This window comes from Python bivittatus, unplaced genomic scaffold (genome assembly GCF_059951505.1).
Source record: "Python bivittatus isolate LINGU-HERP-01145 unplaced genomic scaffold, Pbiv_v1 ctg000840_np1212, whole genome shotgun sequence".
In the NCBI taxonomy this organism is placed as follows: Eukaryota; Metazoa; Chordata; class Lepidosauria; order Squamata; family Pythonidae; genus Python; species Python bivittatus.
This window is the reverse complement of record NW_028277113.1, coordinates 20,689,547-20,714,379: the sequence shown is the minus strand read 5'-3', so window position 1 is coordinate 20,714,379 and position 24,833 is coordinate 20,689,547. Positions and strand designations below refer to the sequence as shown.

Sequence of the window (24,833 nt, the reverse complement as noted above, 5' to 3'; positions counted from 1 at the left end):
TCCTTATGGAGGAGGAAATAGACCTCATCAATATATAGAGAAAGAGCATTTGGATTTTATTTTTGTCTCTGTTACAGGACAAAACAAACCTCCAGCAGCTGTGGCTGGCCCTGATAAAGTCCTGACTTTTCCTATCCAGAGCACTAGTCTTGATGGAAGCATGAGCACTGATGACTTAGGGATTGTTTACTATCACTGGGAGAATATCAGGTATTTTGTACGGAGGGAAGATGCACTCCAAGGCACAGATAACATTATTGATAATGCTAAGAATTGAAAAAGCTTAGGGGGGCAAGGAGAGTGGGGAGACAAAGTAAACTGATATTGCGTATGGGGTGTCTCCAGGGAGTTGGGGGAGGTTTCATAAAAGTGAGGATGGCGGCCTTGCCTATGTACTTGTGGCCACCACCTTACCCATACTGTAGATGCATCCATTTGAAATCATGCTGGTTGTATGATTTGAACAGGGAATCTTAATCGTTCTTAATCACCTATTTCTAGTTTGGAACATTATCCATGCTGTTTCCTGTGACCTCTTGGAAAAAATAACATGTTTCCAAGGCAGGTGATGGTGAAGTAGGTGCCAAACATGCCACACTTTATATTAATACCTGTCCATTAACTTTGTTACATTGATGAAATCTGGGAAAGGGTTGTAATAGAGCAATAGTACTTTTCATAATTCAGTTGGGATAAATTTGCTTTCTCCTGGGATTACTGTTTTTTGAAGAATCTCATGGACCATTAGTTCACCAAGCGTTTATTCCAAATAGTGTTCACAATGCCATTTTAATTTCTAGAATTCTGTGCTTCTGTGAAGATATGTCCGTCACCTTTGCTATGATGACATGTAACTGAAATAATGGTGAATAACGTAACTTGGATATTTGCAACCTGAACTTAGGTTTGCTTAGAAATATGATGCATTATGTACATTGAGGCTTACTCCCTTATAAACGATTTTTGGATTATTGACTCAAACTCAACTTTTTCTGTTTTCTTCAGTATCATATTACTTTATGCATACGGCTTGAATTTGTTCATTGGGCACTCAGCTATTGAATGAAACATGAAAAAATGCAAAGGCTTTTCCCTTTTAATTTGACCTTTTTCAAAGCCATGTTCCTTTATATCAATTTGTAAGGGAGTTTGTAAAATTTTGTGCAAATGAATGGATATAATTGTAAGGAACTGCTATATTAGTAGCTAAAAGATTTGAGCTGCTTACCAATTTTGGGAATTACTGTGATGAATTGTGACATCCTGGATGTCATTGTTGCTAGGATTTGTGGTACTATTTTATTTTATTTTATTTATTTATTTATTTAAAAGATTTGCATGGCCACCCATCTTAAAACATAACTCTGGGCAGCTCACAATAATAATAAAAAATCACAGTAAAACTATAAATCATAAAATCTTAAAATGATAAAAACAAAACTAAAACCAAGAACTAAAACCTGACACTCCAATCATCTCCTAGGATGCCCCAGTAGCTTGCAACAATACTTCTAAGTTTTGAGCTGAAACTGGATCCAGCATGATGGGCTGCTTTGTTTTTTTGCTACAGTGGGCCAAGTTCCTTGCACATAGAGGATGCTGATAGTGCAGTAGCAACTGTCTCAGATCTACAGATTGGAACCTATCATTTCAGACTGACGGTAAAAGATGATCAAGGGCTCAGCAGCACCGCCACACTTTCTGTGATTGTTCAGGAGGGTAAGGTTTTCTGTCCTAATTTTTTGAAGATATTTCCTGAATAAGTGGCCTGTGTTTCTATTAATCTCCCGTGTTTTAGATATTTATGGCTGCTATTTTAATCTTTCTAGTCCTAATCCCATTGTCTAACCAGGGACAGGCAGTTTGGTGCTTCCTAGATGGTTGGGGCTGTTTTGATAAATCATTTCAGCATTTAAGTTTAATTCCCCTGCATTCTGAGAATTTTCTTAATATAAGCATAGCATTTGGGCTATGTCTGCATTATCATCCTCTTTTCTTGTTTGAACAAGTATCTCCCTTTGTTATATTTAGGTAGCAACTCTCCACCCCAGGCCCTTGCAGGGGGAAAACATATCCTTGTCCTCCCCAATAACTCAATTGCTTTAGATGGGTCCCACTCTGTTGATGATCAAGGAATTGTGTCTTATCTTTGGATCCGGGATGGACAGAGTCCAGCAGCTGGAGTAAGTATTTAAATTATCTAATTAGGCCAAATGGAATATTTCTCTGTGTTTATTTAATCAAGCTATCTTTACTTTTTACTGTTTATATGAATTTGAAGCCAATATGATCCATCAGATTGAGGGTTCAACTAGATTTTGGTAGAATAATCTCAGGCAAATCACTTGGAGACGCTTCTGTTCTTAGAATAGGAGTAAAGAAAAAAGATTCATGGTTTTGAGGATACGTACTTTGCGGCATACCTGTTAGCCAATGTGTCCTAGACCAATTTTATGGCATTCAGGCTGGCTGTCACTGCCAGTTGCAGAGAGAGATAGTTGTGGGACTTTATGTCTCACATGTCATAATAGCTCAATTAACTTTGGGTACAATGAATCTTGATTGGAGTAAGTGTGAATGTGGGTGAGGGCAACTGCTGTTTGATCAGGCAACAACATTTTGAGAGATAGTCCTGGTAACAGAGAGTTATCAAATAATTGGCTTCAGATAAGAATGAATTTGAAAGTGGTCTTTGAGTGCCAATTCCTTTGCTTTTGCAGGATGTGATTCTTAGCTCCAATCGTGAGGCTGTATTACAGCTAACTAATCTTGTAGAAGGGACCTACATGTTTCACTTGAAAGTCACTGATGGCAAAGGAGATTCAGACATTGACACAGCAATTGTAGAAGTGCGGCCTGGTAAACTGTTTCCTAAGACATTTATAGCCTAAGCTATTTTCTTGTGTTGTTCCCAAATCCCTTTTCTTTGGCAAAATGGCTAAAGATCTCCCCAATCCAAATAATTAGTCCTTGGGTCAGATTTCCTGTTGATGCAGAAGTTTTTATGGTAGCATTCCGAACTTTCGCATTTCCATTGCAGTTCATGGCACATGCTTAAAGCATATCAGAAGTATCATCCAATCAGATGCTTTGAACTTTCGTTGACTAATGGGCACTTCCATGTGGTTTTCTTGTCAACATAATGGAGGTGGTTGCCATCTTCCAAGATGTTTTTTAAACTTTTCAATCTAGCTTGAAACCCTGGAATTCCCTCGCAGTTTCTCATTCAAGTACCTAACTAAGGTTAGCTAGGAGTTACCTCCAAATATTACCTCCATGTAGTTAGGCACCACTTGGCAGGCTCTGAGGAAAAACATTATTTTTTTCACTTACAGACCCAAAGAAAAACGGGCTTGTGGAGCTGATCTTGCAAGTTGAAGTTGGTCAGCTGACTGAACAACAGAAAGATACCCTTGTACAACAGCTAGCAGCACTCCTGGATGTCTTAGATTCAGAAATTAATATCCAGAAGATACATGCTTATTCTGATATCAGGTACAAGAAAGTAGGGAAACCATAATACACACACACAGAGTATATATTGTTATTCTATACACATCTACTTGGGTATTAGTCCCACTGAATTTCAGAGTAGACATTGTAAGACTGGGTATTAAACTTTGGCCTCACCTTCAGCTTGGGACCTAAATCCAAAAGTGGGTTTCTGCATTTCTGATAAAGCAGCCTGATATCTGAATTAAATCCTACAGTTCTGGAACTTTATGCTTTGCAATGTCTAGTTTTCCTTGTTTTATTTCATGGGACAGAAACTTAGCAGCTTTACGAGCAGCCAACTATATATTTACAATTAGGGGGTTATTCCAAGAAGAAAGAATCTTAATTGCAGTATGTGGTGTTAATCCCAGCTAAAGAATTCTTCTTGTTGTAACAAATGTATTGATATTTAATCTATGTATCTTCCCTTCAGCACTGCTGTTGTGTTCTATGTTCAGAATGGGCATCCATACAAAATCATAAAGGCTTCAGATGTTGCACAAATGCTGCATTTGCAACTCTTGAAGGAAAAGCCAGATTTTCTACTTTTTAAAGTGCTTCGTGTTGACACAGCTGGTACGTATTTGAATGCCATAGTCCAGGGCAAGAAAAATATCAGGGGTAGTTTTCACCCTTAAAAGTGGCCTAGACTTAATTTTAAGTACATAAATAATTTCAGTTGCTTTGTGATTTCCAGCTTGCCTCTTAAAGTGTTCTGGACATGGACGCTGTGACCCCATCACAAAGCGTTGCATTTGCTATCAACTGTGGATGGAAAATTTGATACAGCGATACCTAAGCAATGGGGAGAGCAACTGTGGTGAGTTGGGAAGAACTTAATGATGTTTTCCAGGAATAACCTACATCTGTTAAGGTATTATCTTGATATTGATAGTGCACTGCAGAAGGAAGTGGGAGTGCTGTTGTAATGGGGTTTATTAAACCAACCATTTGTCAAGGATGGTATGAAGATTCCTGGCTGGGCAAAGAGTTGGACTAGATGACATCCAAGGTCCTTTCCAGTCCTATAATTCTATGATTTAAAGAAAGGTCATAAGGAACAATGACTGATCGTGTTCATGGTCTGGATCGCCTTAATTTGTATGCTTAAAGCAGTGTTTCTCCGTTTTGGGAACTTTAAGATGTATGGACTTCAACTCCCAGAATTCCCCAGCTGGCATGGCTGGCTGGGGAATTCTGGAAATTGAAGTCCATACATCTTAAAGTTCCCAAGGTTGAGAAACACTGGCTAGAGTATGGGAACTAAATAGCTTGAAATCTTGGAACAGGAAGGCAAATATGATTTAAAAGGTATAATGGAGATGGGGCAAGTTGATTCCCGAGCGTATATAATACTGGCGGACAATTCGTTAAAAAAAAAGTGACTATGCTGCTCTATACCTTTTGTACATTCCACCAAATCACAAAAACAAACAATTTCCAAAGCAGGAAAGGGTTTGGTGGTGGCAGGTAAACCAATGGATCCCTTAGAGGTCATCCTAGATTCCTGGGATTATATTTTGATTCTGAAGAAGAAAAAAAGGAGACCAACAGCTGTTGGGGTACATACCCCCCATGTACCTAGGGGAGAAGGATGTTTTCCAAAAACAAATTACAGTTCTTTCAGAGAGGAAGTTCTTGAAGCGACCACATCTCAATCCAGCTCCCGATCTCCAACTTTCCCTTTTTGCTTTGGGACAGGAGCCAGAGAAGATGGTGAGGTTTCAGCTGTACACAGTCCTAGATTCAATAGATTATCTGGATCTCCTTCAATGAGGATTCAGGCCTGGTTATGGGACCAAAATGGCTTTGGTTGCTCTGGTTCTTGATCTTCAGAAGCAGAGTGTACTCCTCTCAGTCCTATTAAATCTCCCAGTGGTTTTTGATACCACTGACCATGGTATCCTTTTAAACCACATACAAGCATTGGGGTTTGAAGGCACTGTTTTACAGTGGTTCTGCTTCTACCTAAGTGGGCAGTTCCAGTCAATATTCAAGAGCATGGTCGAGCCAGTGGTTGCTCCAGCACAGGGATGTTTTTCCCTCATTCTATTTAACATCTGTGTGAAGCCACTAGTAAAAGTCTTCTGTTGATATGAAATTCAAGACAATATAGATTGATGAGAAAAATGGATTGAAAGTATGGAATGAAATACAGTGACAACTGCAAAATTTTTCACTTAGGAAAAAGAAGTCAAATGCACAGATATAGGACAGGTGATACCAGGTTTGCTAACAATATTTGTGAAAAAGATTTTGGAAAAATAATCTATAGACTGAATATAAGGCAATGTGATTTGGCTGTAAAAAAAAGATAAACACAATTTTTTGTAGTAACAACAGAAGCAATCAACGTTTGAATCACAAGAAGTAATGGTTCCACTTTATTCTGGGTTGCTCAGATCCTAATTTGAGTTTTGTGTCAGTTCTGGGTGCCACACTTTAAGAAGATTCAGGGAAACTGGAATAGATTCAGAGGAGCAATGAGAATGAACAAGGTATGAGCAACTAAGTCCTATGAAGGAACTGGGAATGGTTAGCCTTGAGAAGACTGAAGGAGAATATCAAATCCCTCTTCAAGTATCTGAGGATGTCAACAGAATGCAGGACATGGAATAATTAATTTAGGTTATTGGAAGGAAAACAATTATCCTGAGAAGTGGTGGATGCACTCCTCTTGACTGGATGCATTCAGAGGCTAGATAGCTACCTATCTGAGATGATTTAATTTGGATTCTTGCAATCAGCAGGATGCTGGATTCATTGGCCTAAATCATAGGCAAATGCTACTAACCACAAAGACAAAATGTGCATTGTGAGATGTTGACTCAACCCCCACCTCCCAGCTTTTCATATTTACATCCTGACATTAGATGCAAGTAAGTCATGGGGTTTGCATCATGGTGACGTAGTGCAAAGTTCTTTTCAGTGGATGGGTGGCTATATACATTTGTTTAATAAATAAAAAATAAATGAAATGTACATTTTGCCACTTTCTCCCCTTGCCTCTCCTTGTAGATACCTAAATGGGTCTTTTCAACTTTGATTCTAACTTTAAGTGTTCCAATTTTGTCTTCTAGAATGGAGTATACTCTATGTAACAGCATCTGCTTTCATTGTGATTGCACTGGTGGTAGGATTAACTTGGCTTTGTATCTGCTGTTGCAAAAGGTAATAGTCCTCTATTCAGGTTAAGCCAGGGATCAGGAAAGTCAAAGCATTTTTTAAAAAAATAAACATTATTTATTGGCAGGTTGGATAAAATCATGTTATGCAAATGGTGGCCCTGATTCTCAGAGTTTTTTGTTGTTGTAGTTCAAGTTGCACTCAATCTGTCCAAAGGCTTATAGCAATTTGAGATTGGTGTGAAATTAACAGTGTTTATACTTGACAATTTGCCACTGAATTGCAGTAATTTTTTAAAAATTTATTTACAGCCAAAAGGCCCAAAAGCTAATTGCAGTAATGTAATCATGGCAGGCTTTGGGGCCACCCTCCCATCAAAAAAGGGAAGTTTGGGCTGTAGGCTGTCCATCTTTGGTTTATGATGCCTGCTAACATACATTAGAGGCATACTTTTAATCATAAAGATGTTTTAAGAGAACAGGGACTATCGGCTCTTTAATGAATCCATGAATTTGGAAATGTTATTAAACAGATGTGCTGTGACTACAACTCCCAGAAGTCCTAGGCATCACGGCTAGCTAGTTTCAACACATCTTGAAGCACCTGATGAGAGAAGCTGATTTAAAAATAAACTCCCCCCCCGCCGTATTTGTGATTACCCGCAATACAGTAAGGTGGGCAAAATGTTGTACAATAAGCTGTCTAGCTAGATTTACATATCACATGAGGCTATGGTATGATTTACCTTGGCTTTTTAAATAAACCATACTCAACTGGGATCGTATAACATGCACCATTATCAACCATGTTTTATAAAACACAGTGCGTCCACATAGGGCCACAACCAATTAAACCAGTTTATATCTTTGTGAACAGGGTGAACCCAGTCCTTTTGGGTGTGACCACCCAGAGAGGCTTTAACCACACTCAGGACAACCCACAGAGATTTGGTTATTTGTAAAAGGGCTCCTCAGGTGAAGCCCTGCGCATGGGGTTATGCTGTGTGCGGTCACACCTCGAGGGCAGCTGCACTTGTCAAATGGACATGAATAGCACTATATGGATGAAGCTCAAGAGCAAAGGCGTGCATCATTAGGAAGCTGGTTTACCAGAACCTAATTTATTTCTCTTTAATTCATAGCAGAAAGAGGACCAAAATAAGAAAGAAAATGAAATATACAATTTTGGATAACATAGATGATCAAGAAAGAATGGAGCTCAGGCCCAAATATGGTATGACATTTCTTTCCTTATTGTTTCTTTCATTTTAAAATGAAAAATAATGACTTTACAGTTGAAGGGAGAGTTGCATCTGATGGAGCAAGCTGGTAATAAAAGTTCATGCCATAACAAATTAGTAATATTATAAAACTATAAAGATCTCTTGCTTTTTTCACTGATACCACTGTGAAAAACCACTAATTGTATTTATTTATTTAGTCCAATCGCTTTGAATCTGTCTGCACTAAAGCATTAATAAGTTGTTTTGATTTAACTGTTACTAGGGGTGATCCTTTTGACTGTAATTAATTGATTTTGCCATTAATTTATGTTCCATTTTGGGCTTGAATTACGATTTCTATGGAAAAAGTGGCTTGGTTTACAGATTGCATTCAGACATAATGTGTTTGTTTCACTTTGGCTCAGTGTGATCTGTGATTTCAGCCAACCAGTTATGATTAAACTAAAACATGGCTTGACGACCTGTTGGAACATCAGGTAGTTGGAAGGATGTCCTAAGATCACTGCAGTGCACCTGTAATCCTCATCCTTGTGGCTTCCTCCCACCCAGGTATAAAACACAGAAGTACCGAACACAATTCCAGTTTGATGGTTTCAGAGTCTGAGTTTGAGAGCGACCAGGATACCATATTTAGCAGGGAGAAGGTTGAACGAGAAAACTCCAGAAACTTGGTGAATGGTGCCATGAAAAATGGTGTCTCCTTCAGCTACAGCTCAAAGGATAGATAAATGAACGAGCTGCTTTGTTAGAAAATGGTACTTTAGTGCACTGAAGACTGGACAGCCTTCTCTTGGTTTTCCTTAAGTCCCAAAGGCGCAGACAGACTCATAAACTTCCAGCATGGCGAAGAGGGGGATGGATCCTATGGATGTTTTGCGCTGCTCTTCAAGCAGTAGTTTTTAACTTGCCATACGTGGGGTATATGGAATGTTTTTTAAGCCACGGTTACCAGAGATGGCATTTACATTGCGTCTCATGGACATCTAAAGGTTTACTATTTAAATCTTAGCCAAGACTCTTAAGTTATGAAGATCATAGAGGAAAACTTCCTTATATTATTTTCCTTAGAACCGAGTGACTTTGTCTGTATAGGAAGTCACTTCTGTCAATATGAAAATTTATCATAGTTATTAAAACTGTGATACGTAGCCAAAACATTTCTCACTTAACATTTATTTGCTAAATAAAGGAGAGGTATGAGTGTGGAGAGGAGGGATGAATAAGTATCAAGCTATATTGCTGCTAAACTCTGCTTTGATAAAATAATGCTGTTAAACTGTTATCTGTTTATATTAATGACAGGTTGAGAACTGGCCCTGGCTTGCCTGAGCTTAAGAAATTAAAATAGTTTCTAAATAAAACATACATAGCCCTATTATGATCAGCAGTTATAGTGCAATCTAAAATGAATATATGGAAGGAATATATATTCAGATATGAATATATTTTGGAGGGAACAAAAACTGGCCCCATGCAAAACCTTGCTTCTTGCCAATCTGTGGGAGAGTGAGCACGTGACTTCTTTTTCTTCCCACTGAATACAACAGTTGGAAAACTCCAGTGTCAGGCTATTTGTGGCATAACCCTCTTGACTGTCTCCTACTTTCAGGATCACTCTTGGCACTTTCTTCTAATCTTACCCTCTCCTAGCAAGCTAGATCTAGGGTTAAAATTGCTCTGGCTGTTCAGAAAAACAATTAAGGACCACTTCATACAAGGACCTTTCCTGGATAATTTGTGTGAGAGCTGTTTCTCAGAGCTAAATATATATACTTTATTCTACCCAGACTCTATCTGAGTAAAATATAATCTGGGAAGCACCCTAGCATTTTCCTTAAGTGGTTATTATGCTCGAATGCTCGAACTTTCATAGGTTTGTAAGAATGAGCTGTTGAATAATTTCCTAGGGATTGTATCATGTAGTCCAAACTTGTGTGAAATAACCTTGCAGTAAATAAATAGGATGATTAAACACAAAGCCAATGGTGGGTGTGCGTGCATGTACATTCTGTACAAAAGCCAAGTTACAAGTCAGATGTGAACAACAATGAATGGAACAGAATCTTAAATACATCTACTGGGCAATAAAAGCACACATCTCAAGCAAAGAAAATGTGGGATTAAGCTATTCTTTACATTAAGTGATCACAGATGTTATGCATACCCTCAGTTTCCTCAAAATCTAGATCAGCTGTAGGGACTTTCATACTCAATTTACTAAACTGTATAACTGGAAGGGTTACATAAACTATTTTACCATCAACATTTGCTCTAATAAAGTGTGCCATTCCCCCTGCTTTTTTCCTCAAATTTATGAGAACATCACAAAGAGGAAACAGTCTTGCAAATCTAATTTGACAATAAATGTGAATGTCCAACTTTTATTACATTAATAATTATTTGTTCACATCCATATCTGGTAAAGAAAAAGTCTAGGAAAAAGTCAATTAAGTAATAAATTCAAGTATCCCTTTATATGAATGTAAACATATACTGTGATTTTAAAAAAAAAAGTAAACATACAAACAAATATTAGATACATTACCAAACTGATCCAACCTTTGAGACATTTCTTTGAAATTAAAATATGTAATAGGTTAAAGTGTTCATTTGTGCTATAGCCAAACATTTTGAAATGTAAATGGCACAATTATTTATGAAATACTCTACTGGCTAACGTACAGATCAAGCACATATGGCTTCTACTTTTTTTTAATAAAAGAGTAACAACGTTACAAATAGTGCTTTTTGGAACTACCACAATCTGATTTTTTTTCCCAGTACTTTAAAGAAAAAAATAATGTGATAGTGAAAGTTAATTTAAAACAAGTACTTTCTATAATCAAAGAAGGTTTTGATTTTGTGCTGTTCAGGAAACAATGCAGGCTGCTTCTGAAGCCTAGTGATGATCCTCAGAGGCAGTCTGTATATTGCAGAGGAGTTTGCAGTCCAAGGAGAAGCACTTTTAACTACCTCCTCGAACAGCATGGAACAAAAAGTAATGCAAAATTTCAAATGCAGTTTTGACATATAAAGTGCATGTTCAATTTAATGCAGCAATATGTCAGTGCCATGCTAATTTTTCCATCCTATTTCAAAAATAATCAGTTTATTTATTACAAAAGAGAATGATGAATCATCCAGGTTAGACTAAGTTAATTCTGCAGGTATCAAAGGATTCATCCATAGAGCACTCTCATGTTTATAGCGGTCCCATGGATCAATGTGGTTTTTAAAAAATGAGCATATGTCAATTATATCTAACTATTTTATGCAGCTACTGGTCCCAAGCAGGTCTGAATGAATATATTATGCATTAGTATTTATCATTAAAATTTGTCTTTGTTACTCTGCCTCGTAAACTCTATAAGGATTTCATTTTTTTGCCAATTTAAGAATCTCTGAAGACTGTGTACATTACGTATTGGCAGAAATGATTACTGCCCATTAGTTTGTGTTATTGTAAAGCTTAACTACAGGATACTAATTGCAAATCTCTCCTTAAATAAGCCTAGTCCTATTGACTAACAGGAGGATATTAGAAATGAATTTTTAAATTATTATTATTATTATTATTATTATTATTATTATTTTATTAAATTTGTCCCTGCCCATCTCCCCCCAATGGGGGACTCTGGGTGGCTCACAACCCACATATATCCACAAGGACACATATTTCAGACAACAGCTGAAGAACAATTATGAAAATTGGATTTTCCCCAATTAATTAGGAAAAAAGGTATTACAAAAGGAGTAAAATTCAAAATTTGGCACAAATATTCAAGATTCCATCACTTTTATAACTCTTCACATGTGAGAAAAAAAATGGGTAGAGAAGCTGCCCAGCATACTCCAAAAATGTTTAGGAATAAAGATTTCCAAATCCTTCTGAATGTCAACAGCAAATATGATTTGTTTCTGCATTATGACCAAGATAGATATTAACATTTGCAATTACAATGTAATTATGAAGAACTGTTTTATATATATTGACATAATTTGAAGTACAGACATCTCTACACATAAACCTGATCAGAGTTATTTTATGAAAAGAAAAAAAATCCAAGTTAGCTTGCTAAACAAAGCCTATGAATGGCCAAAACTATAGTCCTACTTTGGCTAGAGTCCTAACAAATGGCTATTGTAAACCTCCAAAACAAACATATTTTATTTCTAAATACTCATCAATACCATATTTAGAACCTTCTCTTCCTAGCCCTGATTGTTTTACCCCACCAAATGGGCACTCCACAGAAGAGAGAATTCCTTCATTAACACCAACCATTCCAACTTCCAGCTGCTCAGCGACTCTCCAAATCTGGGCTGGGTCTTGAGAATAAAAATAACCTGCAAATTTGAGTAATTGAACAGTAAGTAACTGTAACACCCACTGCATTTGAAAGCTTCATGGGGGGGGGGAAACAGGCCAAACAATTCTAGTGACTACCAGGAGCATCCTGATATGTTCCCAACTCCTGCTGAAGATAGAAGACTAAAGTACCATTGCTGCCCTTCCTCTTTTCTTTTTCGTAAGAGAAAGAAAAAACTCCAATTATTTGCAATGGAGCAGAATTATTTCATACCAGCTCTAGTGGTATTCTATATTTTTCTCATGTTTGGGAATTCAGTTAGCTACAGCCTCTGAGATGCTAGTCAAAGTATGTATGAGTATGTACTATTTTGACTTCCTTGAGTATAACAATGTTTTGTCAAATTTTAAATACTACCTATTTAAAAAGCACATACCTGCTAGACCCACATTGGCTGAATTTGCGATGGCAAGTGCTTCTTCTTCTGTATCAAATCTGCAAAAACAGAAATATGACATCAATGGGAAAGAAAAATAATTTGTCCTGAAATAAAGGAGCACATCGTGATATTTTTATAACCTTGTATAATAGAAACATCCACACTTTCCTATGAGATAATTTTGAAGAGCGTCCATTTAGACTAACTTATTTACTTTGGAAAAGATTTGAAAATCTTGAAGATACCCATCAGGTAAAAGATCTCTGGCTGGGGAGAAATATTTAGGCCTACCAAGAAAGTATACAGAGATACTTTCATCTCATATTCATTTAAGTACAGTTAAACAAATGACAGCTCTGTTGTGGGTATATTTATATCCAGAGTTCCTCTATGAAATACTGAAGCAAACTGAAAGAGTAATAGCATAAGATATGTACCATGCATAACACATGGACATCTTCAGAAAACTTCAGTACTTTTCAAATTCTCCCAGCAACATTAATTGAAACAAGATGCTTTTTCTTCACCATTACCTTATCACAGAATTTGGGAAATGGAATGAGCAGCAAAACCTTACTTTACAGGCAAACCTTTCCAACATTTCCTGGTCGTGATGATTAAAAAAAAAACATAACCATAACTATAAACATCACAGAATCATTACATTTTCCCTATAACCTTTAATCCAAAAATGGTCAGGAAGGATTGCAGGGGGAAAAAATCCCATTCTGTGGGTGAGACAGAGAGAGAAAGAAACAGTGTGCCAATAAGCGACTGACTGAATATCTGTCTCAGAACAAAAACACATAATTGGCTTATAACAATCCAGTTTCTCTTCCAGTATGTTTTGTGGCAAGGTAACATGGGTAGTGTTTTATTGATTTTATTGCAATTTCTCTGATTGTTGTGAGCTGCCCAGAGTCTTTGAGAGTCAGGCAGCAAACAAATCTAATAAATTATTGTTATCATTATTTCACAGAGGAAGATTTCTGGTAGCAGTTTAATGATCTGTGATGATTACATGGAAATCTGTCCAAATATTTATGGCTTACTTGATAACTGGAGCCAAAGGCCCAAAGGTCTCCTCTTGAGTACATAACATACTTGTTGACACATTGCTAAGTAGAGTTGGCTCAAAGAAATTTTTCCCGTAACTGTGCCTTTTTCCTCCAGTAACTATGGATGCTCCTTGGGACACTGCGTCATCAATGTGTCTTTCAACCTAAGAACACATCAAACTTAGGACAAACTCCTATAATCCAAAGTAAAATGTTGTAGTAAATATTATTATACAGGAGCAGACAATAAACATGACTTGGATATGCATTTTAACCACCTTTTCTTTTATAAATAATTGTTACCTTTTCCACAGCTCTTTCATTAATTAATGGCCCCTGGGTAGTCCCTTCATCGAATCCATGGCCAATATGTAGTTCCCTCTTAATGGCTTGGGCAAACTTCTTCACAAATTCATCATGAATCCCTTTTTGCACCAAGAAGCGGTTTGTACATACACAGGTCTGGAGGGGAAACAGGACAGAGTCTCTATGAACAACAGCTAAAATATCTAGAAATTAGAATTATACATCTCTCCTCCACTCAGCCTTAATGCATCCATTACTTTGTTCATCTTCCATCTGAAATATGGAACCCATTTAATTATTATGGTTTGTAAGCACAAGCAACTTGAGAATGAGAAGTCCACAAATAGCAATTTATACATTTTCATAAAGTCTCTATGTGATGCTAATTCTTTCATCTGCTTATTCAAAAGGTGCTATTTCAGCATATTGTTCTTATATATTAACTTCAATGATAATACAGATCAGCCTTTCCCAACCAGCACTCTGCCAAATATGTCAAAGTTCCAAGCCAGCACGGAAAGTCGAAAATGGCAGCCGCACATATTGTGTGGGATTTGAATCTCCCAATTTCTTAATTGTCTGACTCAATTTTTCTGATAAGGCCAAAATTCCAAACTCTCAATAATTTCTGCCCTAACAATTCTAGGCTACAATCTCTAGACAAAATGCAGATAATAGGAACATTATCAAAATTTGATGCAACAAAAATGTATTATTTTCAACAAAGAAAGAAGCAAAAGGATTTCTCAAATGAGTTTTTAAAAATTATTTCATTGATAAAATATAGGATCCCCTCACCAAACTGCTGGGCATATACTGCCCACTCCTCCCCATCTTCTTCAGCACACTGGGGAGAGGACAGGCAAAAATATTCTTCTAGGGGTTAACTACTCCTCCAGTAATTTAAGCAAAGACACACATAACAAAACTGTTCAACAAACTGCAATAGCTGGGTTCACATGAAATGCAAAGTCCAAACCTAACAAATGACACGATGCCCGTGCAATTAAGATCTTAGTCAAAGAATTTTACTCATTGCTAATAAATGAGTTGCTTGGAGTCTGGCAGCATATAAATTTAAATAATAAGTACAACAATAATACATGCTATTGATCATATTTTCCTCAAATATAAGATTCAATCAAAACTGAACAATGCTCTAAGTAGCTGCATACATAGGAAAAAATGTTCCATAAGATTGAACAAAATAAGACAATTAATCTCACCTGCCCTGAATTTCTGTATTTAGAAATTAAAGCTCCAGCAACTGCCTTATCTACATCAGCGCTGTCAAACACTATGAACGGAGCATGTCCTCCAAGCTCCATGGAAACCCGCTTCACTGTGCTAGCAGCATGGCGTAGCAATATCTGCAAGTACACAGCAGAGACAGAAAGCTAATTACTCTAAGAAGAATATTTTCCTAAAGCCAGTGTTAAGCTGTGCAGCAGAAATGATCAGTTTCTTAAATTAACATCAATTTAAACCTCGGATATGCCAGTGTCAATTTTAGCTTATAGCTCGTATGCTTTGCTTGTGTGTAGCTGGGTTGCTTAATCTGCCCCAATCGCATCTGATTAGAAACCCTTGTCCTTTGAAGTAAATTCACTGAAATACTGTGTCTGAAATGTCTCACGCTGCTGTCAGATAAGAAGAGTCAATCATCCAGAACCCAAAGCCCTCCAGATGCGATGGGCGCACAGGGCCCAGGATTCTGCGTCAGTGAGAATTCCAGGAGGTGTAGTCCGAGGAAATACCGCAGGGTGGGGAAAGGGATTAAAATCGAGGTTTTTCAAACTGTGTTTCATGGAACCTTAGGGTTCTGCAAAAACTGGATGGGGTTCTGTGAGAGACCCCCCCCCCAAAAGTTCTATCACTAAAGCTTTGCCTCTTGATCAGGGAGATTACAGTTGTTGTTGTTTTTAACTAACAAGTTCCACAGACTAAAAAAATTTGAAAACTCCAGTTTAAGTCAATCAACAGTGATTATGCTTCTTAAGGGGCTTTTGGCTGAATTTCAAGAAATGAATTTAAATGCATGGATTCTGAAAATGTTTTAAGGCATTTCTTGATACCATTTTTAACAAATATTCCAAGCCACAGATTAGTTGCTCCAAAGGGTATCAGTTAAAACCAAGTCATGAATTCTCTCCACCCTCTTCTCTAGCAGTGGCTTTAGGAAGCATTTATATTTTCTTCTTCTCTGCGCATGTGTGTGTTTCTGCTTTTCTCTCATGCTGCATCTGTGTATGCATGTGTGTGCTGGGAAGCAAAGGGCAGGGAACATGTGCTATACTTTAATCAATGTCTCTCAACCTCAGCCACTTTAAGAGGTGTGGACTTCAACTCCCAGAATTCCCTAGCCAGCATGCAGCAGCCAACAGCAGCACCAGCATTCTGGGAGTTGAAGTCTACACATCTTAAAGTGGCTGAGGTTCAGAAACACTGATCTAGATCACATGACCAGGAGGAAGGAGGGGCTCAGAATGGAGTAGTTAGTAGCATTCCAAGCTGCTGCCCAACTGCATTGTGGGAACTTTTTTCTGGAATGATTTCTCAATAGCCCCCAGCTGGATCTGGATCATTTTTGAACTTAATAATTTTTTTCCTGCTTTCTTCGCCCTCTCCCCCCAAATCAAATTTGATCCTAATCTTTTAGTTTTGGAAGAGTTATCCTGTTAATGGACAGTGCCTCTGTCTTACATTTAGTCTATTTTAACATATATACTTTCATTTACATAATTTCTTTCCAACTTTCTGCTGGGTTGGAAAAAAGAAAAACAGGACAAGAACAAATTTCCTTCTTCAATACCAAATCTTAATTAGAATCAATGCTACTAATAAAATTTGCATAAATTAGACCCTCCTTGAGGCAGGACTTATGGGTCATAAAAGCCTAATATTAATAAAATATCCCAAAATTTAACATCATTATTCTCTCAGAGCACCTTTTTCCCCAAATGAATAGTTCTTTCATATAAAAAAAAAACTTGATGGCCTGAAGCAGATTTCCACAACCTGATGTTTTTCACACGCGTGGATCTCCAAATCTCCAAATCTCTAGCCAGCCATGCCCATCGCTGTGGAATGTAGGCATCTGCAAGAGGGGGCATGTGAGGAAATGGGCACTAGGACATTACAATAAAACGTCCACTCTTCATGTTCTTGTGTGCAGACTCGAGACTCAACTGTGAAAGGGCAAAGTATGTGTTGTCATTACGGCTACCTGTGAATGCCTAGGCTGCACTGGTCAAAGATTCTGTGAGATCCATCCCATCTGCAGATCAGCAAGTTAGGAACAGGTGGGCCGGGGCATGCAGAAATCAAGGGAAAAGGATGGCAATCCTTGAAGAATGAACAGAATCTATAAAACTTTCCCAAGAAAGCTGAACTATGGAAAAATATTAACATCTTTAAGTATATAAAACAAATACTAAAATTGTTCCTAAAACACTTTAGCCACAACTTTGTGAAGATTTAAAAATCTAGAGTATAAAACTTTAAAGACATAAATATGCATACCTTTCCTGTAGCTGTTGAGCCAGTAAATGAGATTTTGGCTACCAAGGGGTGAGTACAGAGCACCTCTCCAACTACTGCTGCCTGTTGTCTGGAACATGGAATAACGTTGTATACTCCTGCAGGAATTCCAGCCTGATTTGCAAGCTGCAGTGAGAAATAATTTGTGGGAGAGTCACAGACCTGGGTACTTGCACAAAACATTTATCCTGGATTACAATGTTATCACAGCCACATCCAACAACTCATATTGAAGAATCCTATTGTAAAAAATTATCTCTGGCACATCAGTATAAAAATCTTACCTCGGCAAGTGCTAAGGCAGATAAAGGTGTATCTTCGGCTGGCTTTACTACCACCGTGCAGCCAGCTGCCAAAGCAGCACCCACTTTCCGGGTAATCATAGCACTCGGAAAATTCCACTATGTTAAAAAGATACACACAAGTTCAATAGATTTGGGGGCACATTGAAATAGCAGGCAAGTTCTGAAATTTCTAGCAAAAAATAATACCTAGAAAAAGATCACAAATTGTAATAGCACTGGCTACAACTTCTGCTAGTGGGAATGACAATATTCTGGAAATCATTGGCTATCTTGTCCTGCATGGTTCCTCCCACTTTTTTCAGTTATTAATAACATACGAAGCAGATTTCAAAATACTGTATCTCGAAATGGACCTGTTTGAAAGAGTCAGAGGTTTCTGGGTCTGGCAAGTTATGTGTATTTAAAGAAGACCACACAGAATTTGGTTATAAACTCTCTTTAAGTTTCATTTATATTTATATGAGAAGTTCTGAATTGAATAGAAATCCCTAAATTAGTCCAAGCTGAATCACGCTTTACCTGAATTCACTGATTCAGATCTTCTGATTACTGCACACCCTATTATTTAAACCCTGAACAGTTGGAATGAGATAATCTGAGAGTTGCCTGAGACTCTAATGGTCCACTCTCAATCTCTCTGCTACTAAATATCTGTTTATAAAGTACCAAAACTAGAGCCTTTTCTTTGATAGCATCACATTTCTGGAATCCCTTCCTCATTTTAAGTGGATCCCCAAACTGATTTTAACAAGGCAGCCAGACTCACAGGAGTAATGATGGCAGCAACTCCCACGGGCTGCTTCAACACAAGGACTCTCCTGTTTGTTGCTGAAGGTGGAATAATATCACCATAAATGCGCCGAGCTTCTTCAGCAAACCATTCCAAGAAGGAAGCAGCATACAGGACTTCACCTTGTGCTTCCTTCAGTGGTTTTCCCTGTGATACATTCAGAACAAGCAAATGAACATACAACAAACAATAAAACATCTCTTCTTAAAGAAATAATTATTTAAACTTTTCATTCCAATGTGCCTTTATTTAAAAATATTTACTTTTATTGTTATCCTCCGTATGTTCAGTCTGGTGCTTACCTTAAATAGAGTTTTTTCCTCCTTTTTTCAATGGTTGCTTGTCTAATATAAATAACAACAAGATATGGATGCAAATATCTGGAGCAAGTATCCAGGCTTGTACAATGTAACTTTTTAATTTATGCCATAATAATGAATGCAGAATGGACATACTTTTGCTTTATTACTATTAACTCATTAACTTTTCTTCCTCCATTCCTGTTCTGCTTTTTTAAAACAAACCCAAAAACTAATAAATACATAAGCACATCTGTACCCAATTCTACCTTATATGAGAAAACATTATTTCAAGACCTGTGATTGTATATTTTTGCCAAGATTTATTTTTATTTTTGTATTTAATTAATCTTTATTTTGTAAAAATACAAAATATAATCAAAATCCCAAGATAAACTAAAAAAATAAAGTTGAACAAAACAGTCCTTAAACTTTAAAAAAATGATAGAAATGGGAAAAAGAAAAGAGGAGAGGAAAAAAAAAAAACACAGGGGAAAAAAAGCGACCTTTTGCCAAGATACACAAACCAGAAACCTTGATCTTGGTATCATGGATTCCAAAGATAAGTTCATACACTGTGTGAGCAACAGTTTGCTTAGTGAAAGTTCAGTCAATGAACTTCAGATGGCTGCATTGATACCATACACTAACCTGTAAACTATGATTTATAATTTGGAATGACTGTGATTATACATCACACAAAGCCCAAACCAATCAAATCACATTATAGTTATATGCAATGAAAGAACCTAGCCCAATTCATCTCTGTAAGCCGTTTTCTTCCAGCTGAGACAATAGACATTGCCTGAACAGAAAGGGAGAAAAACCCTTCATACTACTTCTGAGTTGGAAAAATCTGGATGACCACCAGATGGCAGCAAAGTGACAGTTTCCATCAATTTTTTTAACCAGATGTTTAATTCTATGTTTCACTGAATTCTTGGATAAAAGTAGCAAACCCACTTGATTTGCTAAACCCACAATGTAATAAAGTTCAGTGCAGGAGGCATTAACATTTCACCAACAGTATACAGATAATCTATCTCAGCTATTAGTTTGGAAATATTATATGAAGTTGATACAAAGTTTTTACTGGAAGAATATATAGAAAGTGCACTTTCCTCTCTCTCTTTCTTTCCAGAAGACACTTCTTTTTCTTGCATAAGAAAAATCTATGGGCTTACTTGCAAATTCTGATGCCTGCATTCCAAAATGTTTCCAATTTTGATGGTTTCATGATGGTTACCTCATTGGATAGTTCTGTGCGACAGATTACCCACAAAGGCAAGTGATTATTGCTACCTGCACTTATGAAACCAAACTTTAGATAATCATCAATATATTTCTGGGTCCAAGAAGTTTTAGCTTCTTATTCCCATTTCTACTAGGCTGCCCACAGTTGTGAATGTTTTATCAGTTGGATTTCCCATAACAGTTTTCAAACACTTATCTGTATTCAAGCTGAAATTACTATTTTTTAACTCTTAGTTAACCTAAAAAAATGGTGGCCCTTGTTATCTGTCATTTCATTTATCTGCAGTTTTGACCCTTTTTGTTTGTTTTGTTTGTTTTTATTTTGTTACTTAACTTTTTTTAAAGACTTAGGTCATCAGATTGCCTATGCTTTGGTTAGAGTTCTCTTCTCTCCAGTCAGAGTGCTGGTAAAATCACAGCTGCAGACCTCTGGTTGGAGACAAAAGAGTGCGATTATTAAAATCATTACATTTTCTAAGAACTGTTATTTTATTTTTTACAGGGAACACACCAGGCCACAGACCATACTTTGGGAGTTGTTGATACAGAGAGCAGTTTCAGCCCTGATGGCCCCAACATGCCACTGTCAACAAACTCAGCAATCAGATAATATAAACAACAGCTGTTTCCATTACCTCCCAGTTGCCCCATTTAGGGTTTCCTGGCTGCAAGGCCCAGGATGTTTACTGCATGAAGCTATACCACCATTCCTATTTTCCCTTCCACCTACGCAAGCAGTATAAAAGAAATGTTAGGTTGGCCCCCATATTTCTCTTGTAGCTTCTATTTATTTCTTAAGCCTTCAGTACTGAATTGCTCAGCTAACCAAAATGTACTCAAAACGACTTTATTCAACAGTATTAGAAGCTTAGAAGGAATAGGCTCTTTACTTTAACACTGCCCTTAATTCAATTTTGACGGCACAGAACAGTAACATATACATTACCCACATGTGCTGGGATCACATAACACACAAGACTAAATCGAGATTCACTGTGTTCAGCAAGCATTGTCACTGCCTTAGCGTGTTGTTTGAACCAGGCCATCATACTATACTATAATGTGATTTGTTTTGGCTTAATGCAGTGTTGTCTAAACTTGGCCACTTTAAGATGAGTGGACTTCAACTCCCAGAATTCCCCAGCCAGCCATGCTGGCTGGGGAATTCTGGGAGTTGAAGTCCACTCATCTTAAAGTGGCCAAGTTTGGACAACACTGGCTTAATGTATTGTGTGAATACAGCCACTGTATTTTATGAACCATGATTTATAATTTAGAGTATATGCAAGCAGAAGCAAGAAAGGACATCTGAATTTCATTTATTGGTTGCTCCAAACTTTCTTCTAAGTGAAACTGTAATCAGCAAGCTAAGTTTCAGGCCCAAGTCTCAGTGGAAGATTTTCTTTCTTTTTATACTTACGTTCTCTGCTGTGATGATCCTTGCAAGTTCATCTTTATTCTTTATCAACAAATCATACCATTTACGAAGCAAAACCGCTCTATCCTGAATAAAAAATACAACTGTACTGTAGTAGGATCTTTGTAAAATAAATTTGAAAACAAAAGTAAATTTGTCTAAGTATAGCTGCAACTTATAAAGAGTCTTACATTATTCAATCTTGATCATTCCAACAAATCTATGAAGTAGGTCAAAGTTCAGTCTGATATTATTCATAAAACTAAAACCAGATTTTAATACATCAGCTTCATAGTCAAACATCTTCAGTGGCTATCTTTTGTGGCATACCTACCTATAGTTAATTTAAACATAGTTTATTCAGTTAATTCAATGTCTGAATTTTCATCTCTCATTGCATGGCTGAGTTTGCATCATAAGCAGCTTGTGGACAACAGATTTAAAAAGTCATTGGCTAGTTTGTAGTACAGTGTATCTATTGTACTGTCAAACACAGGCCAAGTGAGGCCTGAGAGAATACAAGGGGTGGAAAGATACTTTATGTAAAAAACAAATAGACAAAACATTTAACATTTAAAAAGCATCCAAGACTTTCCAGGTTACTAAGAGGAAAATCCTACGCATGTCTATGCAGAAGTAAGTCTGACTTAATTCTAAATTTACTCTCGTTTTGGGCTCCAGAATGTAGAAAAATGCCAAGGTGTCCACAGGAAGTACAAATCATGAAAGTGGTCACACCTCAAGCTCTGCCCCTTTTGTACAAGTGTGGCGATGTTGTATGCATGTGTGAAAGGAGCAAGCTTGTGGCACAGTGATGCAACATTGCTGATGAAAACCTTTGATCCTGAGGAACCCCGGGGAGAGTAGATGGCTTTATATTTAGAAACTGGATAAAATACAATTTGAAACTATATATATGAATAAATGGTTTAGAAACAACAATACATTAAAGCAGAAAATAGGGAAATATCTTGTATTCTTCTAATGGGTCTCTGCAGGTATCACCACAATATTCACATATTGGAAGCATATAAATATTACACCTTATATCTTGTACAAAGTACATGTGCCAATTTAGTTAACAAGTAATCAAAGAAACTGCCACTACAGCAATTTCTTTCACTGGATTTGCAAACTGGATTTTAATCTACCGGTGAGTACTACAGATCTGATTTTTTTATCCAGAATTCAACCACAGGACCATACCAGTGTATTTGAATACAACTAGCACAATTTTTAAAAATATTTGTTAACTCTAGATCCCGGACATTATTAAGATTGAATACATGGGTGTCTGCAGGGATGACAAGGGGGAGCAAATGACAACACATGCTTGACATCAGCACATAAATGCCACAATTTGTGTACTTCCATCAGATGTCAGTACATAAAGCACATAATGACAGCATTTGTGTAATGATGACCTCATGCTTGGGCCATTACTTTGGTGTCACTGTGGTTTGCTGTAGAGGCTGCTGATTAGGGCTGACTTAGATTCAGAATAAAGTGTTTACTTTCTAATAAATTACATTTATTAGATAAACACTTTATTCTGAATCTAAGTCAACCTGCAAGGAGCTGTTCAGCGAGAATACTTAGTGCTTGGCTAATCAGAAGCAAGCACTCTGCACATCTTCAGAAACTCTACGCTCTTTCTGCACTCCTTGAAATAATCCCCAGGCCCTTGGATTCCTAGGAAGCATTTCCTTCCCCATCCCCCCACCCCAATTTGCCCATCTGGTTTCCTTTACGGCGGATGTCGGGGGCGGGCAACGACGGCACCTTTTAATCTCTGTGCAGCCTCCTGCAAACCGCTGATCCCCCGCAGCCTCTCTCTGGACGGTGCGCCGCCGGACCGCCCTCTCTTCGCTCACCTTGGCAGAAGCCCCACTCCACGCAGCTCCGGCTTCGTAGGCGGCCTTCACCGCGCCCTCAGCCTCCGCTACGCCGCAGTCCGCTACCTGGATCAGTTCGGCCCCACTGGCCGGGTCCCGCACGGGGAAAGTGGCTGCCGCCTGGAGCCAGCGGCCTCCCACGAAGCCTCCAGAGCGCGCCAGGGAATCGGCCCCCGTTGCGAGACCGGGGCCAGCGCTGCTCAGCCGGCTCGGGGACTGGCTCGCCATATTCGGCCTCGCCTGTGACGCCTGCAGCAGAAGCCGGGGGCTGCGGTAGTAGCGGTGGACCAGCAGCCCTCGGAAGGGCCGCCACGCTCCCCGAGCCGCCATAGCCCTTCCCCCGGGACGGAGGGCGGAGGGCGGAGCGCGGGGCGGGCGAGTGCGAAGAGCTCGCTAAGGGTCCCTGCGGAGCGACACGAGCCTTTGAACTCCCCGGTTACTTGGCAGACAGTGCCAAGCTAGGTGTCAGCTAGGCCGGAGGAGCCGCGAAAGCACATGAGTGTTTGCAATGCTCACCTGGGAAAAGAGCCACTGGACTCAGTGGGGTTTACACACATTCATAGAGGTAATGCCATTGCATCGTGGCCCAGGATGGCTTTAAATGTAAAGTCACCCGGTGGTCCGGTTACCGTGAAATCACGCTCTCGGGCTGGCAGTTATAGCCATCCTGTTGTTTATATGGGACTTATTATGCTAAACGGCCATGCCACTGTAGTTTAGTCGACACATACCCGTACATGCAATTTAGGAGAAACCACTTCTGAGTGTCATCTCACATTTATATGGTGGAAGTGAGAGTCTGCTGATTTTAAGAGGAGAGAGGTGAAATGGTCAGTGTGTTAAAGTGCCTCATGAAGTCCCCACTTCAGCAGAGTAGTACTAATTGGGTGACTTTGGACCTGTCACTAGTTCTCAGTGCAAGGTTGTTGCCTGGTTAATATTAGCTGAAACCTGATGTATGCTATTTTGAGCTGTCAGAGAAAGGATGCAAAAGGATGGGACATAAATGAAGACACATTTTTAAAGTGCTTTTGTGGCACCTTAACATCTCATATTTTTTCTGCCATATGCTTTCAGGGAATGCAGTCCTCTTAATCAGGTAAATGGGTATCCTGAATTGTAAACCTATATGGTGGGGGCATAAATTGCAAGCAGTTTAGTCTGGGGAAAACAAAAATGCAGAAATACAGACAGTGAAGATTATTAACCATGGTCATTCAAATATAGATGTGTGATAATGCAGCCGTCCTTACGTATCATTGAGCTGATTAGTACATGCAATGTGATTAAAAAATAAATAACCCTTTATCCTGCTGTTACAGGACAGTTAAATCTCTTAATAAATTTGCATATTGA

At 38.2% G+C, this 24,833-nt stretch overlaps 3 protein-coding genes across 9 annotated transcripts in view; 2 read left to right on the top strand and 1 right to left on the bottom strand.

Annotated features, from left to right (window-relative positions):
- KIAA0319 (KIAA0319 ortholog) overlaps positions 1 to 20,805 on the top strand; it is a 42,404-nt gene extending 21,599 nt beyond the window's left edge. For 2 of the 5 annotated variants that reach the window (XM_025175202.2, XM_007421939.4), the window contains exons 11-20: positions 78 to 210; positions 1,571 to 1,719; positions 2,032 to 2,183; positions 2,721 to 2,859; positions 3,336 to 3,495; positions 3,929 to 4,071; positions 4,193 to 4,315; positions 6,576 to 6,666; positions 7,763 to 7,854; positions 8,414 to 10,409. In XM_025175202.2, the coding sequence (XP_025030970.2) occupies positions 78 to 210; positions 1,571 to 1,719; positions 2,032 to 2,183; positions 2,721 to 2,859; positions 3,336 to 3,495; positions 3,929 to 4,071; positions 4,193 to 4,315; positions 6,576 to 6,666; positions 7,763 to 7,854; positions 8,414 to 8,592 (1,361 nt within the window). In that variant the 3' untranslated portion in view covers positions 8,593 to 10,409. Of the gene's footprint in view, positions 1 to 77; positions 211 to 1,570; positions 1,720 to 2,031; positions 2,184 to 2,720; positions 2,860 to 3,335; positions 3,496 to 3,928; positions 4,072 to 4,192; positions 4,316 to 6,575; positions 6,667 to 7,762; positions 7,855 to 8,413; positions 10,410 to 20,052; positions 20,196 to 20,667 lie in introns of those variants that run through there. The other 3 variants (XR_015794057.1, XR_015794056.1, XM_025175199.2) reach the window with 3 other exon arrangements.
- On the bottom strand, positions 10,218 to 23,878 carry ALDH5A1 (aldehyde dehydrogenase 5 family member A1). Its single transcript, XM_007421940.4, has 10 exons — positions 23,457 to 23,878; positions 21,586 to 21,669; positions 18,589 to 18,759; positions 17,802 to 17,918; positions 17,500 to 17,643; positions 15,204 to 15,347; positions 13,975 to 14,133; positions 13,666 to 13,835; positions 12,611 to 12,669; positions 10,218 to 12,211 (listed from the first exon to the last, which is right to left on the bottom strand). The coding sequence occupies exons 1-10, from the start codon at positions 23,805 to 23,807 to the stop codon at positions 12,003 to 12,005; spliced, it is 1,608 nt and encodes a 535-aa protein (XP_007422002.2). The 5' UTR covers positions 23,808 to 23,878; the 3' UTR covers positions 10,218 to 12,002.
- Positions 23,879 to 23,920: 42 nt separating this feature from the next.
- The window catches only part of GPLD1 (glycosylphosphatidylinositol specific phospholipase D1), a 35,954-nt gene continuing 35,041 nt past the window's right edge, over positions 23,921 to 24,833 (top strand). For all 3 annotated transcript variants that reach the window (XM_025175230.2, XM_025175224.2, XM_088130863.1), the window contains exon 1: positions 23,921 to 24,042. The gene's annotated coding sequence lies outside the window, so the exon portion shown is untranslated. The remainder of the gene's footprint in view (positions 24,043 to 24,833) is intronic.